Here is a 25345-nt window from a genome sequence, read left to right as displayed (position 1 = left end):
TAGTATATAATACATTCCTTTGTCAAATATTAGGTATCTTTACCTCCTCCACCAAATTATGGGATATTTAAATGTGGTACTGAACCTTAGTCATCTTTGATCTCCAGCTTAACACAGAGTTTAGCAGATATAGGATAGAAGTTTGAATGACTAAGCAAATATATATTGTTTATTTGAAATCATATGTAGATTGAAGGCTATAAGTTAATATAAATCAATATAATTAATAATGATACCTTGGGATCAGCAGACCTGTAATATAATTGATCCCTTAATTTCAGCTCACTTGTTTTTGTATTTGGGGACACTGCCTCATTGTCAGTCTCCATTTAAACAACGTAATAGGATTTAATCTAGAATTCTTTTAGTTTCTTTTTGCAGGCTTGCCTTGGTTCTTTAATGAGGGTATCTTTATCTCCTTCTTCCTCTCCCTCTCCCACATCCCATACATCTGGTGACTTTTTGGTCCTCATGGCTTTTTAAGGCCACCCTCCCATGTCCCATCTGGATTTGTCCTCTGAGACATCTGTGTCCCTGGTCCCACGGGCCCCCCATATGAGTGTGCTCACGCACACTCGCAAAGACCACTGAGCAACTAGTCTGTCCTAACATAGCAATGAGTGATGGCAGAATAATGTGTAGCTTTAGACCTTTAAAAAAATGGACTCTGGAGACTCTATTTTCATATTAAGTGGAGTTTGACTTAGTGGCAGTAATCCCAGGCTATCTGACAGTCCACAGATACAAATATTTCATTCCAGGTGTGCCTTTACATATTACGATTAAGTATCTCTGACTTAAAATTAAGCCTTGCTTGAACTTTTCAGTATGCACTACAGAGATGCTGTGCTGCCTCCACCCATGGTGTGAAATGCTCCACTTTAGTAACACAGCACAGGACCACTGATTAATGTGTACTTCCCTGGAATATAGCATTAGTGTAAGTTACATTTCTAAGATCATAAAGAACCCCGGGAGATCTCAGGTTATCTATGTAGCTCCTACAGCAGTAGCCTACACTCATGAATTTATTCATTAGCATGATCTGTGGATCTTCACGCAAGCCCTAGTCTTAATATCCAAATAGCACTGAGCAGTGAGAGCTAACATACAGTGGCAGGCCTCTAGATACCTCTCAGGTCACTTCAGCTGGATATCTGCCTACAACAACCACAGTTTGTTGAACTTCCCTACACATGAAGGAACTATTTCCCATGGCCTAGTTTTTAAAAACCAGCAACCCAAGTCTTTGGCATTGCCCTGGACTCCCAATACAGCTTCTTCTAACGCTTTACTCTACAGACATTAACGCCATCTACCTGTCTTTCCAATACATGCCTGGGCAATGAGCAAACTTTAAGCAGAATATAAAGAGATTTTTTTTTTAAGATTTTATTTATTTATTTGAGAGAGAGAGAGCACATGAGAGGGGGGAGGGTCAGAGGGAGAAGCAGACTCCCTGCTGAGCAGGGAACCCGATGTGGGACTCGATCCCGGGACTCCAGGATCATGACCTGAGCCGAAGGCATTCGCTTAACCGACTGAGCCACCCAGGCGCCCGAATTTAAAGAGATTCTATGATTTAAAGTACTTATTATAATAAATTCTAAATTGGTAAGAGAAATTTGACCTAACCATTCAAATATTTTGGATGATATGAATATAATGTGGTTAGTAAATCTAATCCCTTTGAAGAATTAAATGAATATCATAATTATCATTTCTGTTATTATGGAAATTTTACATGTACTTCCCTCATTATTTTAATTCCTTTAAAATTTTCAGTTATAATAAGATTCTCAGCATTCCTGTACAAATAACAATTTAGTAACCATTAGTTGCTAAGATTAAGTCTTAGAGAAGTGAAGAAATACCAACTTCTGTATTTTCTAAATGCTATCACTCCATAGATAGATTACAGATTTCTGTTACAGGTGCTTTTAGTGGACTATGTCAGACTTTCTTTAACCTGAAATATAAATAGTTCTTAAGGTAAAAGACAGTAATGGCACTGTGTATGTGTGTTGTTTTCTTTTTCAAAAGCTTTCTGGCATCAAGTCACAGTAAGTGGATTGTGGCTATTCCTAATTTCCAGAAAGACGTGTTGGGTTTCTGTGAAGGAGATATGATATTCAGTTACTAGGCAGGAAGACACATTTAGTTCATAATCTGAGAAAAATATTTATCTTTTTGAAAGTTAAAATTTTAAATTACAATATAAAGCATCGTGTATGCCCCTCTAATAATGCAGTTTTTGTTCAAGATTCTAATGGTATGTTTTAATGCAAAGAAAAATAATAACTACCACTGCGCAGCGTTTGAAAGGTAGAAAAGCATTTTTCATATGTTTCTGTTGTTGTTTTAGCCTCACAACAAACTTGCCAAGTAGAGAAAGCTGACATCAATTCTCATATTACACCTGGAGAATCTAAGCATTGTAGAATTTGGATGGCTTGCCAAAGGGCACAACTTAGTATATAAAATAACGAGTCTTGAACTCGGATACTTTTATTCTGTAGTCTGTATTTTTCTATTGCATGCTGTCTTAGAAATCACTTGAATCACTAGATTCTAATAAACATTTCGGGTGGTGGCCATTATTCTGCATCTTCATTTGATGCAGACAAACTTTTGTTTCCATCAGCCTTGGTACCTGGGGAAGAATTCCAGGGCAACATAGATGCCAGGAAGTTCCAAGCAGAAAAGCAAAAGGCAGCACTCTGGACATTAAGATATATGTACTTGCATTAGGCAGCAGCAGTGGGTGAGGAGGAGTATTTGGTAAAGAAATATAAAAATTTGTTTTCTAATAAACAGAACTTAAATGCAATGCTATCCTGGCTGTATAGAAGATCGTTGTTACCAAGCATATCCTGAGACCTCCCAACTGAAAAAGACTAGAAAATCAAAGGATTTCCTAAACAGAGAAAGTTTCCAGGAGGATTGAAAATAATGTGTAACTGTATTTCTCTGTATGGGTTCTCGTGCAGGGGATGGCTAGAAAATTGGCTGAGGGGGTGGAGGGAAGTGAACCGATCAGAAAGGGCTTCATGAGCCATGTTAGGAAACGGGGAGCACTGACTGTCCTAAGCATGGGCTGGGGCCGCTGGGGGGTTTTAAGAGGAGATGGTCACCTTCTCATTTTTGATTAAAATATCCCGCCGGCAGTTGCGTGTAAAAAACATTTGAGGGAGCTGAGATGGATAGCAAGACACTCATTAATAAGTCAGTGCGATCATCCAAAAGTGAATACGGGTCTCAAAGTAAGTCTGTGGCTTTAGGTCTAGAGAGGAGGACACAAATTCAACAAATATTGAGACAACAAGACTTGGTGAATGAGAAGTCACTTTTGAGCTGGAAAATCTGCCTTATAGTATTCCTAATCATTCCTGAATGCCGTTCCTGCTCTTCCAACAGACTGTCAGTCCTCGTGATCTTAGACTTGCATTCACATTCCCTTGAACCTTCTATTTGACCTTGTTCTAAGAAGTGATGCTGTCAGGGGTTATTGTGCATACCCGGCTCCTTCTGCCTTGCCAAGTGAGCTGAGTACTGAGTTTTGGGAGTTCCACATTAGCTTTTCTGCCTTCTTCATGGTCACCAGGACATGAGCTGTCAGAGCTCACCATTCCCAATCTGCCAGCCTCTGATTTCAAGGGAAGGGTAAGTCACATCAGGCATTGTGATTTTGTGTAAAGATTGGGTATAAAGGAGGGTCTGGTTATGAGTCTATCAAGTCAGATCTTTATTCTTTTCCCAAGTCTTAATTTGGAAACTTGCATAATAACACTATTCTTTACATACAATGTTTCCTGGTTATAATCCCCTATCTTATTCACATAGGGAAAACAGAAGTCTTTTTGTAAGTTTATGGGCTTTTAGACACATATTTATTTCTGATACATTCATTGCCAAGATGAATGCCCAGGATAGCTCGCTAGGCTTAGTCATTTCGAGGTAAAAGGCAGAGACCGTGCCCAGTGGTCCAGAGGAGTGGCTTTGTTATAAAACTTGGAAAATTTTGACCCTAAGTTCCAATTACAATATTACTCTTTTTCTTGGCCTTGGATAAAGTGATGGCAGATGTGATCTGAATTAGCTAAAATTAAGTAACATGGTTTTGAGAAAATATTTCCTTAAACCAGAGTAATTTTGGGTGAGAAACATCCTGTGCATTTTCCTTTCCCTTTAGATTCCGGAGTAATGTCACAGTTACTTCTGTGAGTGAGTTTCTTAATGTGGCATATATCAAAATCAAGTATGAACATGCCTTAGATGGCTCACTAGTTTCAAGAAGCATAATCAGTAGTTCTAAGCTATGGAATACATTTGAACAGATTTTGCACCTGTCCTGAAATCGTGAGATTTACAACTGCGAGAAACAAGAGAATATTGAATATCAGAAGCCGAGAACCCTTGATCTGTTGGCTTTCTTGATCTGACCGTCTTTTCTTTTTTTTAATGGAGCCTATTTGAGGTGTTAACATAAAAAGCCGAGGAGTCTGGTATAGATTCGAATTACTATAAACAGAGACAATCTTGTGAATAAAGAACAAATATTTTAAAGCAAACTCTTGTTTTCCTTATCATAAACCATCCTGGCTTTTCATTTTTGTTAAAAGTTGGTAATTCATGGAAGAATTATTGGTAAATAGGGAAGTAGGGGGCTGTTTTGAAGGAATGTTGAGCTAATAATCACAGCTAACTGACAAGATGCCCTGACCAGGTCTCTCTGTTTTACTTGCACTAATTTTGTCTCATTAATACAATGAGAAGAACATCTTGGCAGCTATGATACGGCAAACCCACCTGGACAGTCAAAATCCTCTGGGGTGTCCTGAGATGGAATTTTTGTGTCCTGGGAATGAACACAGGCAGAGGAGTGATTTTGCAGCTAGTGGGACTAGGTTTGCTTTCAGAGAAGTGTAGTAGGTTCATGTCCAAGCCAGAGGAAGAGCTAAGCTATGGTGACATCTCACACTGAAGAACCAGACCTCATGTGGGTCTAGCATGCGAAGGGACATTGATGTTTTCAGCATCGCTCTGTTCAGAGGAAACAATTACTGTGGTTGTTGTTGGGGTTTTAGAATGCCAATTAACTGGATCCTTTCCTCCTTTAACTTTTGAAGCAATAGGGAAATGGGTGTTGAATCAACAGACATCCCTATGTGGCATGTTATTGACGAAGCTAGCATGGGGAATGCAGTGGGAATGCTACCCACTCTTTTCCCACTCGGCAAGATTACACCCCTCGTCACAGAAACAGCATGTGGACGATTGCATGGATGAGTGGGGCATCGAGAGGAAGGTGGGAGTACAGTTTTCTGAGCAAAGGCAGGAATGTGGGGAGATAACAGTGTTCCCCTGAAAGTACTATTTCAAAAAATAAGATTTACAATGATTTAGAACCAAGATCTGATTTGTTCTCGAACAGCAGTCTTTCACATTTCACTTGAAGAAAGATACACACAAAAAGGAAAGATATTTAGTCATGTTCGTTTTATTAAGTCAAAACATTGAGCTTTATAAAGGGGGGGTGTTGAAATAATAATGGGGAGGGTGATTCTTATTTATTTTTTATTATTTATTTATTTGAGAGAGAGAGTGAGAGAGCACATGCGGGGGAGGAGCAGAGGGAGAGGGAGAAGCAGACTCCCTATTGAGCAGGGAGCCCGATGTGGGGCTCGACCCCGGGACTCCAGGATCATGACCTGAGCCAAAGGCAGACACTTAACTGACTGAGCCACCCAGGCACCCCTGGGTAGGGTGATTCTTACAGAGAAGTGTCAGAAAACATAAAACACTTTTAGTGTGAACTTCTGCCAGTTTGAATTAATCCTGAAAAAGTTCAGAAAACTACAAATTTGGTTATTTTAATTTAGAATTAAGACTTTTTCTCTCCTCTCTCATTGGGCCACAAATAAATTGGCTGGAGTGATTTTTCTGTGGTACCTGGACCTTGATAACAGAGTCAGGGATGAAAGGGAGACAAAAGGAAAAGGGGGTGCTAGAAGTATCTTGAAGTGAGAAGGCTCGGAGGAAAATGTATAGACTAGAACAAATGGTCAATGCATATTAAACTGGACCCTGCTTAAAAGATGTCTTTGCCAACATCCATATCCAAGGACAAATGTGACTTTTTTTTTCGCCGAGAATCGTTGGCCTCGCTCTCCGTAGCTCTATAAACCCCAGGTCATTGTAGGGAAAGAACAGAAACCCCTGCCCACATGCTGATGCTCCCCGGGGGAAGTGCCTGGTCATGGGATCAAAGTGCCTCATAAATACACAGTGGTGCCAGTGTGGGTAAGACACAACTAGAAGCCTGCTCATTACATATGTGTCTAATGCCTGACAGAGGGAGGCCTATCCAAATTCACTGCTCTTCAGGACCCTTGACAAGTGATTTTCCTCATAATGTCTAAGTCCTCCAAGCACAGATTATCTGTACCACTGAGCAGTGTGTAGCCTTGTGGACTGGCCAAGACGTCCCCCCTATTGATAACCGCTTCATGGACAGTTGATTACACTGAAGCAACAGAAAAATTAATTAAGTTGTGACCCCTATATGGTTTTAATCGTGTCCTGCCTACTTCTTCCTTTCCCTTTCTAGAAAAGAGGTGACTGACTTGAGTTCAGCCTCAGTGGAGGATTTACAGTAGTATACACCAAAATATGCTGCGTTATTCACAGTTTTATTTTGAGAACTAAATGATGTTGATATGATGATGACGGTATCTGGGCATTCACTAGAAATCTAATAAACTTCTTATATAATAAGCACAGTCCAGTTCCAGTCATAATTATCAAGATATAAAGCCAACTGAGATAACTATGAAGCTTTACATGATAATAAATGTTGTTATTCAAGTAGATTTACATGCCTTGAATTGAAATGAGAGCGACCATCTCAGCAGTTAGGCACATACTACGCTGTCTGAAACTGCGTCTAATCTGAGCTGCACACATTTCCCTCCGTGCAGTAGCAAGATTATTCTTAGTAAAGAGAGCTTGAGCAGATGAGGATAATCATATGTTTCTCCTAAATTAAATCTGTTAAGAGTGCATAAAAGTGAATCACTGTGTCTGGAAGTCTTGGTTTGTCTCCATTGTTTAAATTCTATGAGATAGGACAAAAAAAATCACTGCTGTTTGAATCCTGCTATCACTGTGATGTGCCTACAGCAAAGCTGTCAACACTTAGTAATATAACTGAAGGCATCTTGCGGTTTAGGAAGAGTTTGGTAACTGGAAATTGTGAAGAAATAAGCACATTGTTTGACATTGAATGCATTTGGCATGATGGCACCCTACATGAAGGGACTCTCAGTAAATAATGACAGTGATTGACTGTGTCAAAACTCAACAGAGCTGTAATGCAGTGGACCAAGAGTTGTTTCCCTTGTAACAATGCAGTCTCTTTAAAGAGATGTGATGTTTTTTCTTGTAACAATTTTCTCGGAGGGGAAAAGGGTGTTATTGAGTATTAGATTATGAAATACTTGCTTTTTATGATATGAAATACATTTTAGTAGTGCAAGGAAATTTGTCGTATGCCACCTCATGCCACATTATGTTGTAAGAGCTATAGGGATACCCCAGGTCTTGGGGAAAATTTCCAAGGCCAGCTGAGACGTTCTGCTGAGACAGCTGTTGAGCTAACTTGGCAGTATCAGGTAATCAATAGAAGCGTAGACACTTGCTCTGGTTAATTGCTGATGCGAGCAGCAGCTGCATTGTATGGATCAAGAATCTCTTCTACTTGGAAGTAGCATTGTGTTTGCGGCTGTATAAAGTGGGGTAGACGCAGGAGTCCACCACTTTCTACAATTAGACAGTCTTAAGAATACACAAAGCTCTGTTTTGTGTGGCCTGTTATATTTTATAAAGGGTTTCACACCAATTAGCTCATTCATTATCTTATTTGACTGACCCTGAGACTTTATTACCCCCAATTTACAGATAAGAAAGTGATGTTAAATTGATTAGCCTAAACTCTAGTGAAATTATGTCTAGAACTTAAGTCTTCTGAATCTTTGTCTTTTGGGGTGCTCTTTCCATGATCGTATTTTTCTCAGACTATGGCTGTTCAGGAGCACCTTCTAATATTTATTGAATATTAACTATGTATATAGTATTATGTGAAGTACTTTATCTCAATTAACCACAAACCTTCTGATGTAGCATTAACAATTGTCTTCCCCACATTACACACAAGAAACTGATGTTCTGATTGAGTAACTTCTCCATCGTTACATGGCTGGTAATGGCAATGGGATTTGAAATCCAGTCAGTCTGATTCAAAAGTACTAAGACATCATTTATTATCTGGACATCCCCATCCCTTTGAATCAGTACCTCGAATACTGTTACATTTTATCATATATTTTAATTGAATCATATTATCAAGTAGTGGTGGTAGGGTTAGTTTAAGATATTTAGGATATTGCACAGAAGTAATGAACTATTTATAAATTAATTATCAATATCATCTTCTTGAAAATATATATTCCAGAAGCCAGTGTAGGGGTTGGTGGTCTCTGGTTCTGTTTTCCAGGCTCAGAATCCTTCTTTCTTTCAGGGAATTTTCCTCTTGCTCTCTGATTCCTACTTGTCTCTCAGGTCTCATCTTAAATGATAGTCCTTCCAAAGGTCTAGGTCAGGGGTCCCTCAAAGAATCCATGTGTTAATTACTTGTTCAATCACTTTTATCCTCCTACCTGGAAAAGTCTTGTTCAATGTTTTATCTCCAGTCTAGCAAAATACCTGCCACATATTAGGTGCATAATTTATCAAATGAATTAATGACCACAATGACTTAAAATTAGCATCAAATGAACATAATTTAAGAAGTAGATGAGTGCATGTGGTGATAGATACAAATTCTAAAAAATCCTGAATAATGTCTTTAGTGATCAGAGAAATGACATTAAATAATTGGAAGCCACTGATAAGTTTATATGTGGGTGCAGATACTGTCTGCTTATGCCTGTGCCCAGATAGAAAACAAGAGAGATCCAAATGGACTATCAGAGAACACTTGGAATTAGTGCTGTTTTGTTATTTTTGTCTCCATAAAGCATATCCAGTATGGCACATTAGTGTTTCATAGTTAAAATATTTAAAGACATTTAGTAGAGAATGTATCAGCCAGGCATTTTGAATAAAAATGAAAGGAAATCTAAATGGGCTATATTGTCCGAAAGCAGAGCAAAAAGCTGGGGGTGGAGTGGAGCCAGCATCTGACAGCTTCCTCGGGGTGCTAATGAGGAGCACAGCTGTAGAATCTCATTCAGTGAATTGCCAAACCTAAATTTGACAAAGGGTGCCAAGCTAGCTCTCTCCTTCAAATACTAACCTCTTACAGTGAATTTGAGCTCTGTGACTGCTTGACCTAAAGAATATGGTGGAAATGACATTGTGCCTTTTTCAGGCTAGGTCTGAAGAAACTGGAAGCTTCTCTCTCTTCTCTCTTAGGATTGTCACTCTTGGGAAGCACCTACCCTTCTGTAATGAGGCACAGTCAGCCCCTGGAATGGCCCTGGTTGAGAGGAACCACAGATGGGAGCCCATGGCACTGGGCTGATATTCAGCACCAACTGGGCAGCCATGCCAAGGAGCCAATTTGAGAGTGAGCCCTTCATCCCCTGGTTGAGCTGTTCAGGCTGACTCTACATGGAATAGAATGAAGCTGACCCACCAAGCCCTATCAGCCTTATGACCAAGCTTTTATTAAAATTTGGCTATGTTTTGCTGCCTTTAATTAATATACCGCTTAATATATTTTAAAAATTGGCTATGTTTTCCAACAAAAGCAAGGACTTTAGATATTCCATTTTATAAAATAATGGGAGAGCCATGCTTTTATGGTTAACAAATCCATATAAAAAAATGGATACCCTTTCATGAAAATGGAATACTCTTTAAGATATACCCCTGTAGCTAAATATAAGAGCCAAGTGAGTACTTACATATAGGAGCAGGGTTTTCTTAGGAACAGTTGTGGGATTACCCCAACGCATGAGCAAATAATCAGCTTGGGTCTCAGAGCTCCATAGGTCATAGAGTTAACAGATTTTCGTTGGGAATTAAGGTTGCTTTATATATGGGAAAGTGCTTTCTAAACAACCCAATTTTGTACTAATTCAAGAAGATGGCTTTGCCACTACTTTTATAATCCAGTATTCACCTGCTGATTGGCTGGAATTCACTAAACCACTTTTCCCCCCTCTTTTGCTTCCTTCTACCCCATATAAAATAGTTTCAAAAAGAGTTAATTATTATTAATATAGTAACCAAATCAAGAATAGAAATATTTATAAGGACAGGACAAGAGGTCTTCTTGAGGTCTTTTATTTTCTTTAAATTCTAATTCACCTCCTACTAAGTCTCTTTTTGCTTTAAAAACATTTGTAGAAACAATTGGGCTAAAATGTGAACAACGAGTCCCTCCATGTAGTCTGTAGTGGTCTGTTTTTCTATAGAAGCAGCTTGCAATTGGGACTTACAGTTAGGTGTTCAGAGGCAAAAGTGTGTAAGATGTTTATGCTCTAAGAAATCCTAGGAAATAAATTCAAGTTGGAAAAGAATGTATACATTAAGTAAAGCACAAGTATATTTGCTTGTTTTTTTTATCTACTAATCTCTTCAAATTTAACTTGCCAGAATAAATAGAAACTCCCTTTCTGGTCACATTCAGTATTTATTTTGTGATACCTTCTAGGCTGTAATATTACATTCTCTACTTAAAAGTTTAAAAGAATGACTCCAGGGAAGGGTTCGAATATTCACATATTTCAACTGGAAAGTTTATGTTGAAAAAAAATAGCCTGAGTCACATATTGAATTATCATTTTTCAAACTTTAATGTCATGAAAGGTCTTACTTCTCTGCAAAATAAATGTGGGGTGGACAGACACAAAGGTGACCCCCAGTCATCTTCTCCCTCCTGGTGTCCATGCTCTTGTGAAATCCCTAAGTCTTGAACGTGGGTGGTTCTGGTGATTTCCTTCCAACCCAGAGAAAATGGCAAAGGTGACAATATGTCTGCCATTCCCTTGATTGTGGTATACGAGAGTCCTCTTAACCACGTAGTAGAAGCCTACATCCCAGCAGAGACTGGACCCGATGTCGCCCAGCTGGCCTGATGAAGTATGCAGCCAGGTTGAGGAGGCACACATGGGGAAGAACCATGGGAGGCTTCCAGTCAGCAGGGAGCACAAAGCTGACACCCTTCCAGTTACAGCCACAAGGAAATTAATTCTGAAAACACCCTAGGAGAGCTTGGGAATTGATGCTTCTCCAGTCAAGCTTCCAGATGAGAGCACAACCCTGCCAACACCTTGATTACAGCCTTGTGGGACCCTGAGCAGAGGACCTGGCTAAGCCAGGCATGAGCTCCTAGCTCACAGAAATTGTGAGATCACAGATGAGGATTGTTTTAAGCCATTACGTATGTGGGAATTTGTTACACAGTGATAGAAAACTAATAGAAGGTACAATCTCTTGCATGGTTTCTGAGATAACAAATGAAACAATGTAAGTGGAAAAGCCTGTAAACGATAAAGACTAAAAGAAAAAAAGAAACAGTTCTTAAATAGCTGCCAGAGAGACAGAGTATATGCAAAAAGTCCTCGGGAATGAATATATATTCACTAAATGACTTTCTCCCCCTCTTCTGCTTCCTTCTACCCCATATAAAATAGTTTCAAGAAAGAGTTAATTATTATTAATATTGTATCCAAGATTAAGGTGTTGGTGAGGTTGGTTTCTTCTGAGGCATCCCTCATTGGTTTCTGAATGGGTTGTCTTCTTCCTGTGTCTTCACATGGCCTTTTTTTCTGTGACTGTCCATGTCCTAATCTCCTCTTCTTATAAGGACACCAGTCATATGGGACTAGGGCCCACCAAAAGGACCTCATCTTGACTTATTTCCTCTTGAAAAATCCTATTTCCAAATACAGTTACATTCTGTAGGGGGGTAAGGACTTAGACATATGAATTTTGAGGGGACACAATTCAGCCCATAAACCCCTCCCAAAGATTCCTCATGCCTTTATGTAGCCCATTCCATGCTCTGCTCCCACCCCAAAGCTACCACTGATTTGTTTGCATTTTATATAAGTGGGAACATGTATTATATTCTATTGCAGGTTTTGCTTCCTTCACTCACATAATTTTGAGAATCATCCATGCTACATTTATAAGTAATATGATACTATTTATTGCAGAATAGTATTCCATTGGATGACGATACCACATTTTGTTTATCCATTCATATTTTGATAGATATTTGGGTGCTCTCCAGTTGGTGGCTATTGTGAATAAGGCTATTATGAGTATTTGTATACGATTCTTTGTGTAGACTCATGTTTTCATTTTTATCTTGGGTAAGTATCTAAAAATGAAATGTTCAAATCTTGATGGTTATATGTATAACTTTCTAAAAAAAGCCTAAAGGTTTCCAGAGGGGCTGTGCCATTTTATATTTGCATCAGGAATGTATGTGTGTTCCAGTTGTTTGCATATCACAAATATTTGGTATGGGCATTTTTTTTTTTTTTTTTTTTTTTTTTTTTTTAGTATTATCTATTTGAATCGGTTGCTTAGTTCCTTTGTTACACTGGCTTTTGTAGCTACTCCATAAAGTCTACCGGATTAAGGATCCTTCTCTATTTCCCCTAACTGTATTATTAGGTTTGAAGAAATGTTCAATAAGTATTTGCTGAGTGGATGAATATTTTGGTTCAGAAGATTTTTTCTTTGTTATTTTCCCTGCTCACTATGTAATGACTGCATTGTAGAGCCTCGGCTGTAATCACAGCACTGTCTTTAGCTTTATGAGAAGCACAGGATCTTTAAATCCAATGAGGGAATATGCCAGAACAATGTCTACTGTATGGATGGAAATACATGATTTAAAAGAGTTACAAGCTGCATGCTCTGGAAAGTGACATAATCCCTGGGGAATAGCTGGGTAACGGGGAAATGGAGAAAAAGTAAGAAATGAAAAACGCTGTGGGCTGAGTCAGGTGCCTTGGAACTGGGCAGTTATTGCTTATCTGTCTACTAAATTAAAAATAACCCTGCTCAGGGACTTCTCTTTTGAGAAATAAGAAATACTACCTGCAACAGTTGCCATCTTTCCTATGCCAGGCACTGGGCAAACATTAAAGTTGTTGTTTCAGTTAGTGTTCGTGAAAGCCCAATAAAGGAGGTATTTAACCCCTCACTTTTCCGAAGAGCTGGAGAAAGATGGAAGGAAACTTGCTCAGGGGCCTAGAGCTAATAATTGGTAGAATTGGGATTCAACAGGTCTGTGAACTTTGAAGTTCCTTCTCTGTAACACTTTGTTGCAGACACAAAGGGAAAAAAGGAAGGAGGCTCTGAGTGTAGCAGGTTTTTTTTTTTTTTATTCTTATGTTAATCCCCATACATTACATCATTAGTTCTAGATGAAGTGTTCCATGATTCATTGTTTGTGCACAACACCCAGTGCTCCATGCAGAACATGCCCTCCTCAATACCCACCACCAGGCCAACCCATCCTCCCACCCCCCTCCCCTCTAGAACTCTGTTTGTTTTTCAGAGTCCATCGTCTCTCATGGTTCGTCTACCCCTCCGATTTCCCCCGCTTCATTCTTCCCCTCCCGCTACCTTCTTCTTCTTCTTTTTTTTTTCTTAACATATATTGCATTATTTGTTTCAGAGGTACAGATCTGAGATTCAACAGTCTTGCACAATTCACAGCGCTTACCAGAGCACATACCCTCCCCAGTGTCCATCACCCAGTCACCCCATCCCTCCCACCCCACCCCCCACTCCAACAACACTCAGTTTGTTTCCTGCGATTAAGAATTCCTCATATAAGTGAGATCATATGATACATGTCTTTCTCTGAGTGTAGCAGTTTTAAAGACAGTTTTGCTATTATGATATACTACAAGTATAATTTTCAAAATTAGTTTAATTATGTGACTTAAATGTACAATCATTCACGAGGAGCTACTAAATTCAACACATTTGATAACTTGAAATAATTGGTAAAAGCATAGTTTAAATAAAATAGCCCTTTCATTTTTTTAAATATTTTATTTATTTGAAAGAGAGAGAGAGCACACAAGTGAGGGGAGGGGCAGAGGGAGAGAGAGAAGCTCTCTTTGGGGCTCGATCCTAAGACCCTGAGATCTTGACCTGAGCCGAAGGCAGACACTTAACTGACTGAGCCACCCGGGTGTCCCTAAAATAACCCTTTTTAAAAATTGCAAATTCCGAGATTGTGTAGTAACGTTTTGGAAAACAGGATTTGCAGTTTTTTTAGACGGCAGTGTATATGCCCACCTATGAAAAGAAGGTTATAGAATTTATTTAGATAAATCGGGGAAAAATAAACCTCTTTTGCTATAACTGTCTGTCTGGATCTTGTCAGAGTGATCTTTGGATAAGAATTAGCCAGTTAAGTACCTCAATTTTCCACTTGATTGGACATACAAGACAGCAAAAATGACGTGTAGATTAGTCCTACAATTTTTTTAAAGTAAATTTTAAGACTCCTACTTTACAAATTTAGTCACTGCTTTTCATGCCATCAAGTCATTTTTCTGAATTTCTGATTTACGTGTGCCATATAGATGTGCTTAAATAATATTCTACTGTGTGTTTTTCTTTTGGTGATGACATTATTGGGAGAAATCCCCAAATGTCATCTCTAGTTGCAGATTTCCACTCTTGCTGATTCCAACATCTTGAATCCCTGCATTCTAGCAATACCTCGGATTCCACAAAGCCAATGGCTATAAGGTTTTAATTGAAGTAATTTCTCACTTGAGACCCAGGTACAGCTTCTCCTACAAACTGGTGACATCATGCGGTGGCCAAAATGCTACCATAACACTACCATGATAGTTTTTTAAAGGACTTTGCAATATGAACTTGGAAGATTTTTATTTACCATAGGTCCAGGGTTGGCACACTTTCTCCATAAAGGCAGAGATAGTAAATATTTTAGGTTTCTCGAGCCATGTCCTCTGTGTTCTTCTGTCCTTGCAATGCAAAAGCAGCAGGGACAATAGGTAAGTGAGCAACCACTGCTGTTTCCCACTCCAGTCCCTTTGTGGACATGGAAACCTGAATGTCACTTACTCTTCATATGCCATGAAGACTCTTCTTTTTTGCCTTTTAATCATTTACAAATTTACAATCATTGTTTATAAATTGGTTTTTGCTGTTCAGAAACACACCCTGGGCCAGATTTGGTCAGCAGACCATAGTTTGCTCACGCCTGCTGTAGAAGTTCAAATCATTTATGTATTCTCTTGGTTGTATAACCAGTATTGGGCAAAAGAAGGAGAAAGGTTTTTATTTATCTATTTTTAAAGATTTTATTTATTTATTTGACAGAGAGAGAGAGAGAGTACAACCAGGGCGAGGGGCAGAGAGACAGGGAGAAGCAGACTCCCTGCTGAGCAGGGAGCCCGATGTAGAACTCGATCCCAGGACCCTAAGATCATGACCTGAGCTGAAGGCAGACATTTAACTGACTGAGCCACCCAGGTGCTGCTGGGTGGCTCAGTTTTTTAAGAGAAAGGTTTTTAAAAAGCAGCCAAATGATTCTTTATTAAGACATGCATTTCACACGGCTCTGCCATGTTTTTTTGTTTTTTGTTTTTTTCAGATGTCTTTCTACAATTCTTTACATTTGATAGATTAAATACATTTTGGGGGGATTCTCTCCTTGACACAGCTGTTGTGTGATATGCAGTCCTTATTTAATCTTGTCATCAGGAGACCTTTGTACCCCTATATAAAGGCTATTAATGATAAATGCTTTCACTGTGCATCTGTTAAAACACAGTATGCAACAATGAACCAATTAACATTTTATATTTTCTAAACTAGAAAGGAGCAACGTTAAATCTGCTTTGTAATGGCATAAATTCACTGGAACATTTGTTTCAATTTTCAGGATGGGTATTGCAATAACATTCAATACCCATGCTATGAGTGGTATGGACAAACTAACACATTCACTTCATTATGTTAAACTCCCATATTCATTGGAATTCTATTCGGTTTTATTACTTATGTTATCTGGTTATGGTTTGAGATCAAGGGGCAAATTGTGACTGGGTTTTCTATAATTTCCTCGTACAAAACAAAGATTTATCAGATTAAGTAATATCTTACGCAACGATTATAGGAATTGTTACATAAACGCTTTCGTTGCTTTTTGGACTCTGAAAAATTAAGGCATGAAAAATAAATATCTGTGATATGCACAGACAGTTTCGATTCATCCTAGACTTTGAGGCAGGGAATCTTACTCTGAGCAGTGACATGCAAATGGGACCTAAGCCGTGCATTTGACAATTAGTGCTCCTTCTCCAGACTGTGCTAATGTTTGGTTTATCTCTTACCATTGCATATGGTCTAAGGACGTTAGTGCTTCTTGAACCAGCCTCAGAAGGAATGTTCCATGTTGATAGAGCAAGGAAGCAATGTCTTCCTGTTTAGTTAATGGTTATCCACGATGAAATGGATTTCCTATGCAACCAGGGACTTTTCCGAGCCTTAAGCATGCTACTGTTCATCGTCAGCATCCACCAGCCATGCACTGCTCTGCCTGAGACCAGACTGCTGGGTTTTAAGGACAGGAGGCTCGTGTCCTGGATGGAAGAGGCCCAAGAAGATGCTCCTGTTAGAAGTGGTCAGTGACTTTTGGAGAGTTAAAAAAGAGAAGCCACAAGTCCCTCACAATTATTTCCTGATACCCTGCCTCACTTCAAAAGGATTTGACAAGTTTGCAAGAATACATTGAGACTAATAACAAGAAAAACTACAAAAAATGAGGAAAGAGGGCAGAGGAAAATAAATTGAGGAAAATGATAGGAAAGCAAGGGTAGCATTAGTAAACCGAGTATTTATTTTAAGTTATATATAGTTTCCAGAGCTGGGCCACAGATTCGACTCTAAAGTTTTCTGAGTTGCCTAAAAATGAAAGAAACTTGGTCCCTACTACCCATGGAGTATCCTCCAGAAACAGATTAACAAACCGAGAAACATAACCCCCAAGATGGGTCCTCGGCCAAGGATCGAAATATGATGTGGGAGACTGCACTCTAGCCACACTTGTCCCTGAGTTTCTCATGTTAAGTTGGAAAAGCAAGGCTGATAAATGTCATCAAGTTCTCGATGTCCGTTATCTCTCTTTTACTTCATTTATGTCATTTTGATCAAATGGATATATGCGTATGTTTGAAAATCAAACATACAGATGGCTTTATAATAAAAAAGTAATATCTTATAGGGGCAGGATATCAATCCCCCCTTTTTCCCTTCTCTCTCAGCTCCACCCTGACCATCCAATTCTTAACATTTATGACTTTACTATTCCATTGTCCAAGCTGCATGACATGTATATTTGGTTACATAATCTTCTGTCCATTTTCATTAGTAGGATTGTAAGCTTGCATCAAGTGGATGTTTACATCGCTGTGGCTACAGTGGATTGAAAATGCATTCACTACACTTAGAGGCGCAAAGGAAATGAAATTTCTTATTCCCTGTAACTGATGTGATCTTAATCATGAACTCTGACCCTTTCGTGGAGCTGTGAGAACATGCCCTTGATGATGCATCAGTGTCACTGTGTCGTGGGTTCCCAAGATGGCTTCACACATCCAGGTTCGGCGATTCACTGGAAAGGCTTACAGGACTCCGTGAACAGTCCTATACACAGTAAGATTCCCTAGCGCAGACCACCATTCCAGACTCCCGGGGGGTAAAAAGGTGTTCAGCACAAACCAGGTTGTCCCCACAGACATTTATGAGGCTGCCAGCCCTCTGTGTCAATAAGTGAATGTGAGTACTCCTCAGATCCAACTTCTCAGGTGCCAGCCCAGGGCCACCCTGGAAGCGGCCCCCCTAAGGACAGCAGCCTCAGGCTGCTAAAGCAGCCCCATCTTCTGGCTGAAGCAGTGGCTTTTGGTTTAATGATCTGTGAATTCAGAAGGTAGCGCCTCTTGAGATGGATGCTCAATTCCCAGATTCCCTCTGCTTTCCCTTGTTTTTCTCTAAAGTTATGTGCGTGCACGTGTGTGTGTGTGCATCTGTGTGTCTGGTGCACCTGTGGGTGTGGGTGTCCTGGTGCAGGGGAGTGAAAGCGAGCACTCATGGAGACCCAGGAATGGCTGAGATCCTTCCGTGCCTTCGAAGTTTTCGCTGATCCGTGCAGGAGCGCGGCCAGGAGGCTGCTTGGTCTGGCTCGTGCAGCAAGGTGGGCCACTGCTCATAAAAACCGCCGGCGTGGTCCCGGTGTCTTTGGTCGTAAAATCCCACAGCCACCACCTCTTGGCTCTAACCTCCCTCTGCCCGGCTGGGCACAGGCCCTGGAACGCAGCTGCTGGAAGCTCTGTCGTCCCCGCACCTGGGGACACCTACCTCCCGTCCTCCTCCTTCGCCGCAGCCTGTTGCAGATTTCCAGAAATGCTTGGAAATTTCTCCTCAGCCAACCCTCTGTCTTCCATTCTCCTTACTGTTACGGGTTTACATGGTGCTCGTTCAAATGTCGTCTTCCCAGTGCCTCAGGAGAGGGAGGCGGCACCCATGCCTGCTCAGCCTGCCAGCTGTGACAGGTGGCCCTCCCCGTGTGCCTCCACAGGCTCCACGACTGCCCTCGAAGGGTCCTTCTGAGTGGGATGGCATGGGTGTTTTCATTTAGAAGTCATCAGTTGGGTGCCTGGTGGCTCAGTCGTTAGACGTCTGCCTTCGGCTCAGGTTGTGATCCCAGGGTCCTGGGATCGAGCCCCGCATCGGGCGCCCTGCTCAGCAGAGAGCCTGCTTCTCCCTCTGCCCCTACCCCTGCTCGTGCTCTATCTCTCTCTCTCATAAATTAATTAATTAATTAATCTTTAAAGTAAATAAATAGAAGGCATCAGTTGAAATTGCAGTGAACTTAAGAAAAGTATTTCAGTTTTTAGACAATTGAATTAGCCGCAGTAGGGAGACTACTACATGTGAATGTATTACGTGTTTGGATCAATATGCTAAAGATCATCTTAGTGTGCTTGTGAAAATAATTTTGATCTACCAGATCCCCCAAAAGGATCTTGAGAAGTCCCAGGTTCTGTAGATTATATTTTGAAAATCACTGGACGACACATTACTTTCATTACCATTTTATAATATCGGTAGATTTTAGAAAACGTACATTTGTGTTACATTTCATGCACCAAGTACCTGTTGTTTTTTCTCAAAGGGTCCCTCTTGCTGGGACGATGTCTTAATCCCAAACCGGATGACCGGTGAATGCCAATCTGCAAACTGTCCTGGGACTACAGCCGTAAGTACCTGGTCAAATCCATTTTTTTCGTTATGGCCTCTTCAGTGGTTAGTAGGAAAATAGAATAGAGACAAGAAGGTTAACTGATTTTTCTTCCATCTGATAGTATTCAGCCAAAGTGTCATCAGATTCAAAGTATTATTTATATAGTCACCCCAAATTCTACCTTGTTCGTTGCCATCCAGTGTCATTTTCCTAGAGGCTTAACCACGTGCGGTGACTGTTTTGAAACATGTCAATTTAAACACCTTACAGAGTGATATTTATGGAACATAAAGAAGAGCCACTTGGGAGCCTAGCAAAAGAAAGTAACAAAGATATAAGGTTAATCTTTGTGCTGGTGCTGTGATATTTTGTATTTATATTCCGCATTGTTCCAAATTGCTTTCTTTCTTTATCTCTTTCTGCCTTTCTTTTTGTGTCATAGTGAGCTATTAGTAAATCTCATGTGCGTGAGCAGCTCTACAATTGGATGACTGTCTTCTGCTCTCTGCACTCCCCTTACTCTTTGCAAACATATGCCATATGTTGATGTTTCCTATAGAGCAGATATTTAGTAAAAGCGATCCTAAGTACTGAAATTATTTTTTAAATCATTTTATATTCTGGTCATGTTTGTAATTTGTATATTGCTTTACTTTTTATCTCGAAAATTCCTGGATCTCTCATAATCTGACTGTATGTGTCTCCTGAGCCGTAAATACTGTTACGGTGCCAACCCAAACGTCAATGTTAGTTCACAGCTGCCAGTTCGTATCTTCTCCCAGGAACAAAGTCTGTCAATAGCAACAGGTAGAGTCTTTGAGCTGGAACCATTAGGCGTGCCTTGTCTCTCCAGTCTGCAGGGCGGTTGCGAGGTACGGAGGGAGAAGTGAGCAGCACTAGCAATCATTTTCCATCAAACAGGGGCGAGGACCATGAGCAGATTTTTATTAATGCAAATCCTGAAGAAAAATAACGACTTGTTTGTCAGTCACATATATCCAGGCATAATATAGTCTTGTAACTTTGCTACTGAGATGAAAGGAAAGTGAATGTATTTATGGGGCACAATTCTTCAGTATAATTACATACCCACCCATGTATGTATACAAGTGCAGTATGTATATATTATAGTGTATAATATCTCTTAATTACAATTATATGTAATAGTAATTATATCTCCATCCATCGATTCATTCACCCATCTACACACATGTGCGTCATCTGTTATGTGTAACACTGTGGTCTCTGTATCATTTTTACAATCATGTGAGGTCCTTTGAAAACCTACTTCAATTCCTGATAGTCTGACTGCCTCTCCCAGACCTTGATATTAATTGGCAAGATTCAGTCACAGTAGAATAGACACTTTTGCATCTTTAAAGATTTAGCTGCAAATCAGTCAAAGGGGGAAACTGTTGAGTGGGACTGAGAATCCTTTCCTTTGCTTGTTGCATATTCTACTTACCTTAGGTATCAGTACATGGAATTCAGCGTAAATTAAGTTATATCGCAGCTCTGTATCTGGCAGCAGGGTGATCTGATATCCTTCAAAATCCTTTCAGTACCCACCATATAAAAATACTGGATTAAATTACAAACATGTACTTTTAAAAGAATGGCTGTGCTGACAACATAATAAGGAGGAGTATATTCGTCAAAACCAGGAGAAAGCTGGACCCCAGAGGGGAGACTGTCAGCTGACGCGAGCCGCCACTTTGGCAGCAATGACTGGTCACTGGGGGCTGGAGCCTCAGGTGGGCAGGTGTCCATGGGAGGCTGCAGCTGAGTTAATGGCTTCATCAAGGTGGCAGATGAAACCACAGAATCCTACATAGAGCTAGTACCCATAAAACATGATACCCTTGTGGGATCCGCTGGAGAGGAAGGCGCTAGCTTCCCGGAGAGGCGGTCTGTGCTGGTCCCTGGCTCACTCTGATCCCCTGGTCGGTGTTCCTCACCCATGTGCACTGCTCTGCTGGCCGCCGCCTCAGGTTGCATGATGGACCAGATGCCAGGCAAATTCACACTCCCCGAGGGGGAGGAAGTCCCTACCCACCCTCCCAGACCACTCTAGGGTTGCAGACATCGTCCCCAGCCCAGACTGAGGTCTGGACTTAGAATTAACTCTGAATTCCGGACAAGAAGTTCTGTCCACAGAGCCCTTCAGTGTGTTTTGGGGGCCCCCTGAGGAGCCAGGCAAATGAGCCCCCTCCATGGTGCCTTGGGGTGTGTGCTGCTGGCCCTGAGGACCACCCCCTGCAGCTGGCAGCCACCCATTTCTCTTTGCAGCCCCCCCAACAGGACACCAGTGTGGCAGCGTGACTTGTGATTGCGTGGTGCGGGGCATACTGAGGAAGTGGGTCCAGGATAAGGTGATTCACAAGCCAACTGAAATCATCACCGCCGTCAACTACAGACTTAAAACAAAACAAAACAAAACACATAGAGATAGATGGCTCTTGTGGTTTTTGTTTGTTTGTTTTTTATTTTTCTTTTAATCCATTCTGTCTCCTTATGTCTTGGATTGGAGAGTTTAGTCCATTTACATTCAAAGTAATCATTGATAGATATGTATTTATTGCCATTTTAATCCTTGTTTTGTGGTGGTTTTGAAGATTTTCTCTGATTCTTTCTTTCTTTTTTTTTTTTTTTAAGATTTTATTTATTTATTCATGAGAGATAGAGAGAGAGAGGCAGAGGGAGAGGGGGAAGCAGGCTCCCCGCCAAGCAGAGAGCCCGACGTGGGGCTTGATCCCAGGACCCTGGGATCATGACCTGAGCTGAAGGCAGGCACTTAACCGACTGAGCCACCCAGGCGTCCCTCTGATTCTTTCTTGTCTTTCATGTTTTGCTGATTTTCTTTTGTGATATATTTGGATTTCTTTCTCTTTATTCTTTGCATATTTGTTAGTGGTTTTTTTGATACATGGTTACCATCAGGTTTGTGTCTAAACTCTTCATATAGTAGCCTGTGTTAAGCTGATGGTGGTTTACCTTTGAACCTATTCTTTTCTCCTCTCCTTCCCATGTTTTAGGTATATGTTATTATATTTTATATCCTTTTTTTTAGAACATGTTATTTATTTATTTGACAGAGAGAGACACAGCGAGAGAGGGAACACAAGCAGGGGGAGTGGGAGAGGGAGAAGCAGGCTTTCCGCGGGGAGCAGGGAGCCTGATGCGGGGCTCAATCCCAGGATCCTGGGATCATGACCTGAGCCGAAGGCAGACGCTTAAGGACTGAGCCACCCAGGCGCCCCATGTGAGCTCTTAATTGCCAAAAATCACAGCAGTTAGGACATGGGCCCCCTGGCCCGGTGGAGGTGATACAGATGCAGATCAAGGGGGAACAAATACATTCTGAACAAATTAACAAACAACATATGAGATTGTAGGTTAAGATTACCCCAAAAGCCAAAGTATACATTATTAAAGATTTTTTTGAAAAGCATTATTAAAAATAGATTTTGTTAAAAGGTTCAATAACTCAGAAAGATATAGCATTTTAAAAATTGTATGATCTTAGTAACATGATCAAACCCAAAATATATTAAGGACAAATTCTCAGGATTAATTAAGTATATGGATAAATCTGGCACGAGGGCAGGAGATAGTAACATTGACCTCTGAGGGGCTGGGAGCTCCAGCAGCATAATCAGGAAGTATTTGGCAAATCAGTACAACCAGTGACCAGGGTTGCATCGTGAACGCTGCACCCAACACCTGGAGATGCCTCCTTTTTTAAGCATATATGGAACATCTCAACAATTGATCATGTTTTGGGGCATTAAGGCATTTAAATAACACTTACAAAAGCATAACCATAAAGTCTCTGAAACATGGAAATTCAATTAACGTAGCCAGTAAAAATCCAAATGGAAATATGAAACCAAACAACAATGAAAATACACCACATATCAAATCTTTGGGGATGTTGTTAAATTAGAATTTAAAGGGAGTATTTAGGACCATCAGTGCTTATTTTATAAAAGAAGAGAGAATAAAATTATTTAAATATAATGTTTAAAAGGTAGAAAAAGAAACTGTCATATCCAACTATTTTTCTCTCATTTTTAGTGAACACTAAATAAAGGAATTGAAGGCATGCACACTTTTTTGTAACCAGTGGCTGGCGGCGCTCTCAGTGTGAGAAATTTAATTCATTCTTTCTCTTTCTTATCTTAAAACATTTTTTTTGTGAATTACATTTTTACAGTGCAGCTAAATATAAACATTGACTCCTGTGTTTTCTAAAGCATTGTGTGTGGTGTTTATTTCTTAAGGAGGTGAGAAGATAGGCATTTTTAAGTAGTTTATCATATTTAAATTTGCAGGGTATTTTAGGTTTTTGACAGTATTTTATGCACTATATATTATATTCTCATTAAAAAGTTAAATTTCTATCACTTGAGAAAAATATCCATATACTTAAAATTCAAAAGAACAGGGTCACTAATATATTCATAATTAATATTTATACACTTAAAGATAATCTATTTAGATCATTTTAAATACAGTGAAATCTAACCTTGGTTTTTAAGAGTACAAATATAAACTTGACCCTAGCTACACTTTAGACAGAGCAATCTGTACCTAATTCAGTTTTACACTAATCGCTGTTCCCTAAAGAAGGAGCATAGCATTAGTTCTGAAAGGCGTCTTACCTTTTTATAAAAAGAATTCTAGTCAGCTCAGAGGGTATATATGCTTCTGATTTAAAGAGGGACAAAAATCACTTAGAATTTTCTCCATTAGTGAAATTAAATCAACTTTGGATATGACATAAGACCTTAAATTTTCTTTGTAAATCTTTTTTATGTTTTATGTATGATTCCTTAAGCAACCAAGATATTTGTGTTTGTCCATGCGCTGGGGTTATGTGATTTACTTAGTTGCACACATAGGCTAAGGCATGCCCAGAAGTCCTACTCTCCGGTGTTATTTCTGAGTTCCAAATTATAACTTTAAAGCGAGTATCCCCTGTTTATCAAACACTCCCCTGTGGAAACCTCTGACTTAGTAGTGCTTTTGTGGTAATGAAGGGTTTCTAAGCCAACTGTGAGAGTGTTGCCTTTTCCCTCACACTTTATAATTGGACAGCAGGGTTTAGGTGAAGGGGATAGTGCCTTAGATGACAAGGAAAAGAATTAAATCATGGCTTTGTCCTAGTTCGTTCAGGCTACTATAACAAAAATACCATAAACACGGTGGCTTATAAAAAAACAAACATTTATTTCTCACAGTTCTGGAGGCTAGGAAGTTCAAGATCAAGGGCCTACTTCCTGATTGACAGATGCTATCACATGGTAGAAGGGACAAGGGGTATTTCTGAGATATCTTTTATAAAAGTACTAATTCCATTCATGAGCTCTCTGCTCTTATGCTCTAATCACCTTCTAAAGAACCCACCTCCAAATACCATCACAATGGGGATTAGGCTTCCATATATCAGTTTGGGGGGGACACAAACATTCAGTTCTTAGCAATCTTCAAAGTGATAAATGGACCACGGTCAATATTTTTGTTCTTGTTAAGGAGTGTTATTTTACTACTTAACAGACTATAAATACATTATATTTTATGTTTTTGAGTAGTAATACTTACCTGAAATCCCATGTAAAGTAATGTATTTTATGTTTAAAATTATTTGACCTTGATAGGCATTGAACTCTTTTACGTGGAACTCTTTTTATCAGAAACAGTTTAGAAAGACCTCTTAAAATAGCTTGAATGAAATTAGATACTAAAAACTATCCCCTAAACTATAATAAGTAGCATAATTATTAAACTCAGTGTAATAAATGGAGAGCTTCCATCTTATTCAACATGCAATTTATTTCTTATATTTTCCCCCAGTTGAGCTCAGTGTATGTCAACTGAAACATTAGTTTGAATAAAAGTTAATATTCAGAGTCTGTATCTCTGATTTCATCTTCTGGGGAGATGTTGACTAAAATGAAATGAATAATAAACAAAAGTCACCTAATACTGAACAATTTTTGTAGAGAGAGCATTTGCATAGTA

At 39.7% G+C, this 25345-nt stretch overlaps 1 protein-coding gene across 3 annotated transcripts in view; it reads left to right on the top strand.

Annotated features, from left to right (window-relative positions):
• LOC118001822 (E3 ubiquitin-protein ligase parkin) overlaps positions 1–25345 on the top strand; it is a 1265989-nt gene that overhangs the window by 602618 nt on the left and 638026 nt on the right. For all 3 annotated transcript variants that reach the window (XM_034991967.1, XM_034991965.1, XM_034991964.1), the window contains exon 5: positions 19253–19336. In XM_034991967.1, coding sequence (XP_034847858.1) covers positions 19253–19336 — 84 coding nt within the window. The remainder of the gene's footprint in view (positions 1–19252; positions 19337–25345) is intronic.

The sequence above is a fragment of the Mirounga leonina genome, unplaced genomic scaffold, assembly GCF_011800145.1.
Source record: "Mirounga leonina isolate KUSES-001 unplaced genomic scaffold, KU_Mleo_1.0 Mir_54, whole genome shotgun sequence".
In the NCBI taxonomy this organism is placed as follows: domain Eukaryota; kingdom Metazoa; phylum Chordata; class Mammalia; order Carnivora; family Phocidae; genus Mirounga; species Mirounga leonina.
This window is presented reverse-complemented; position numbering and strand designations above follow the sequence as displayed.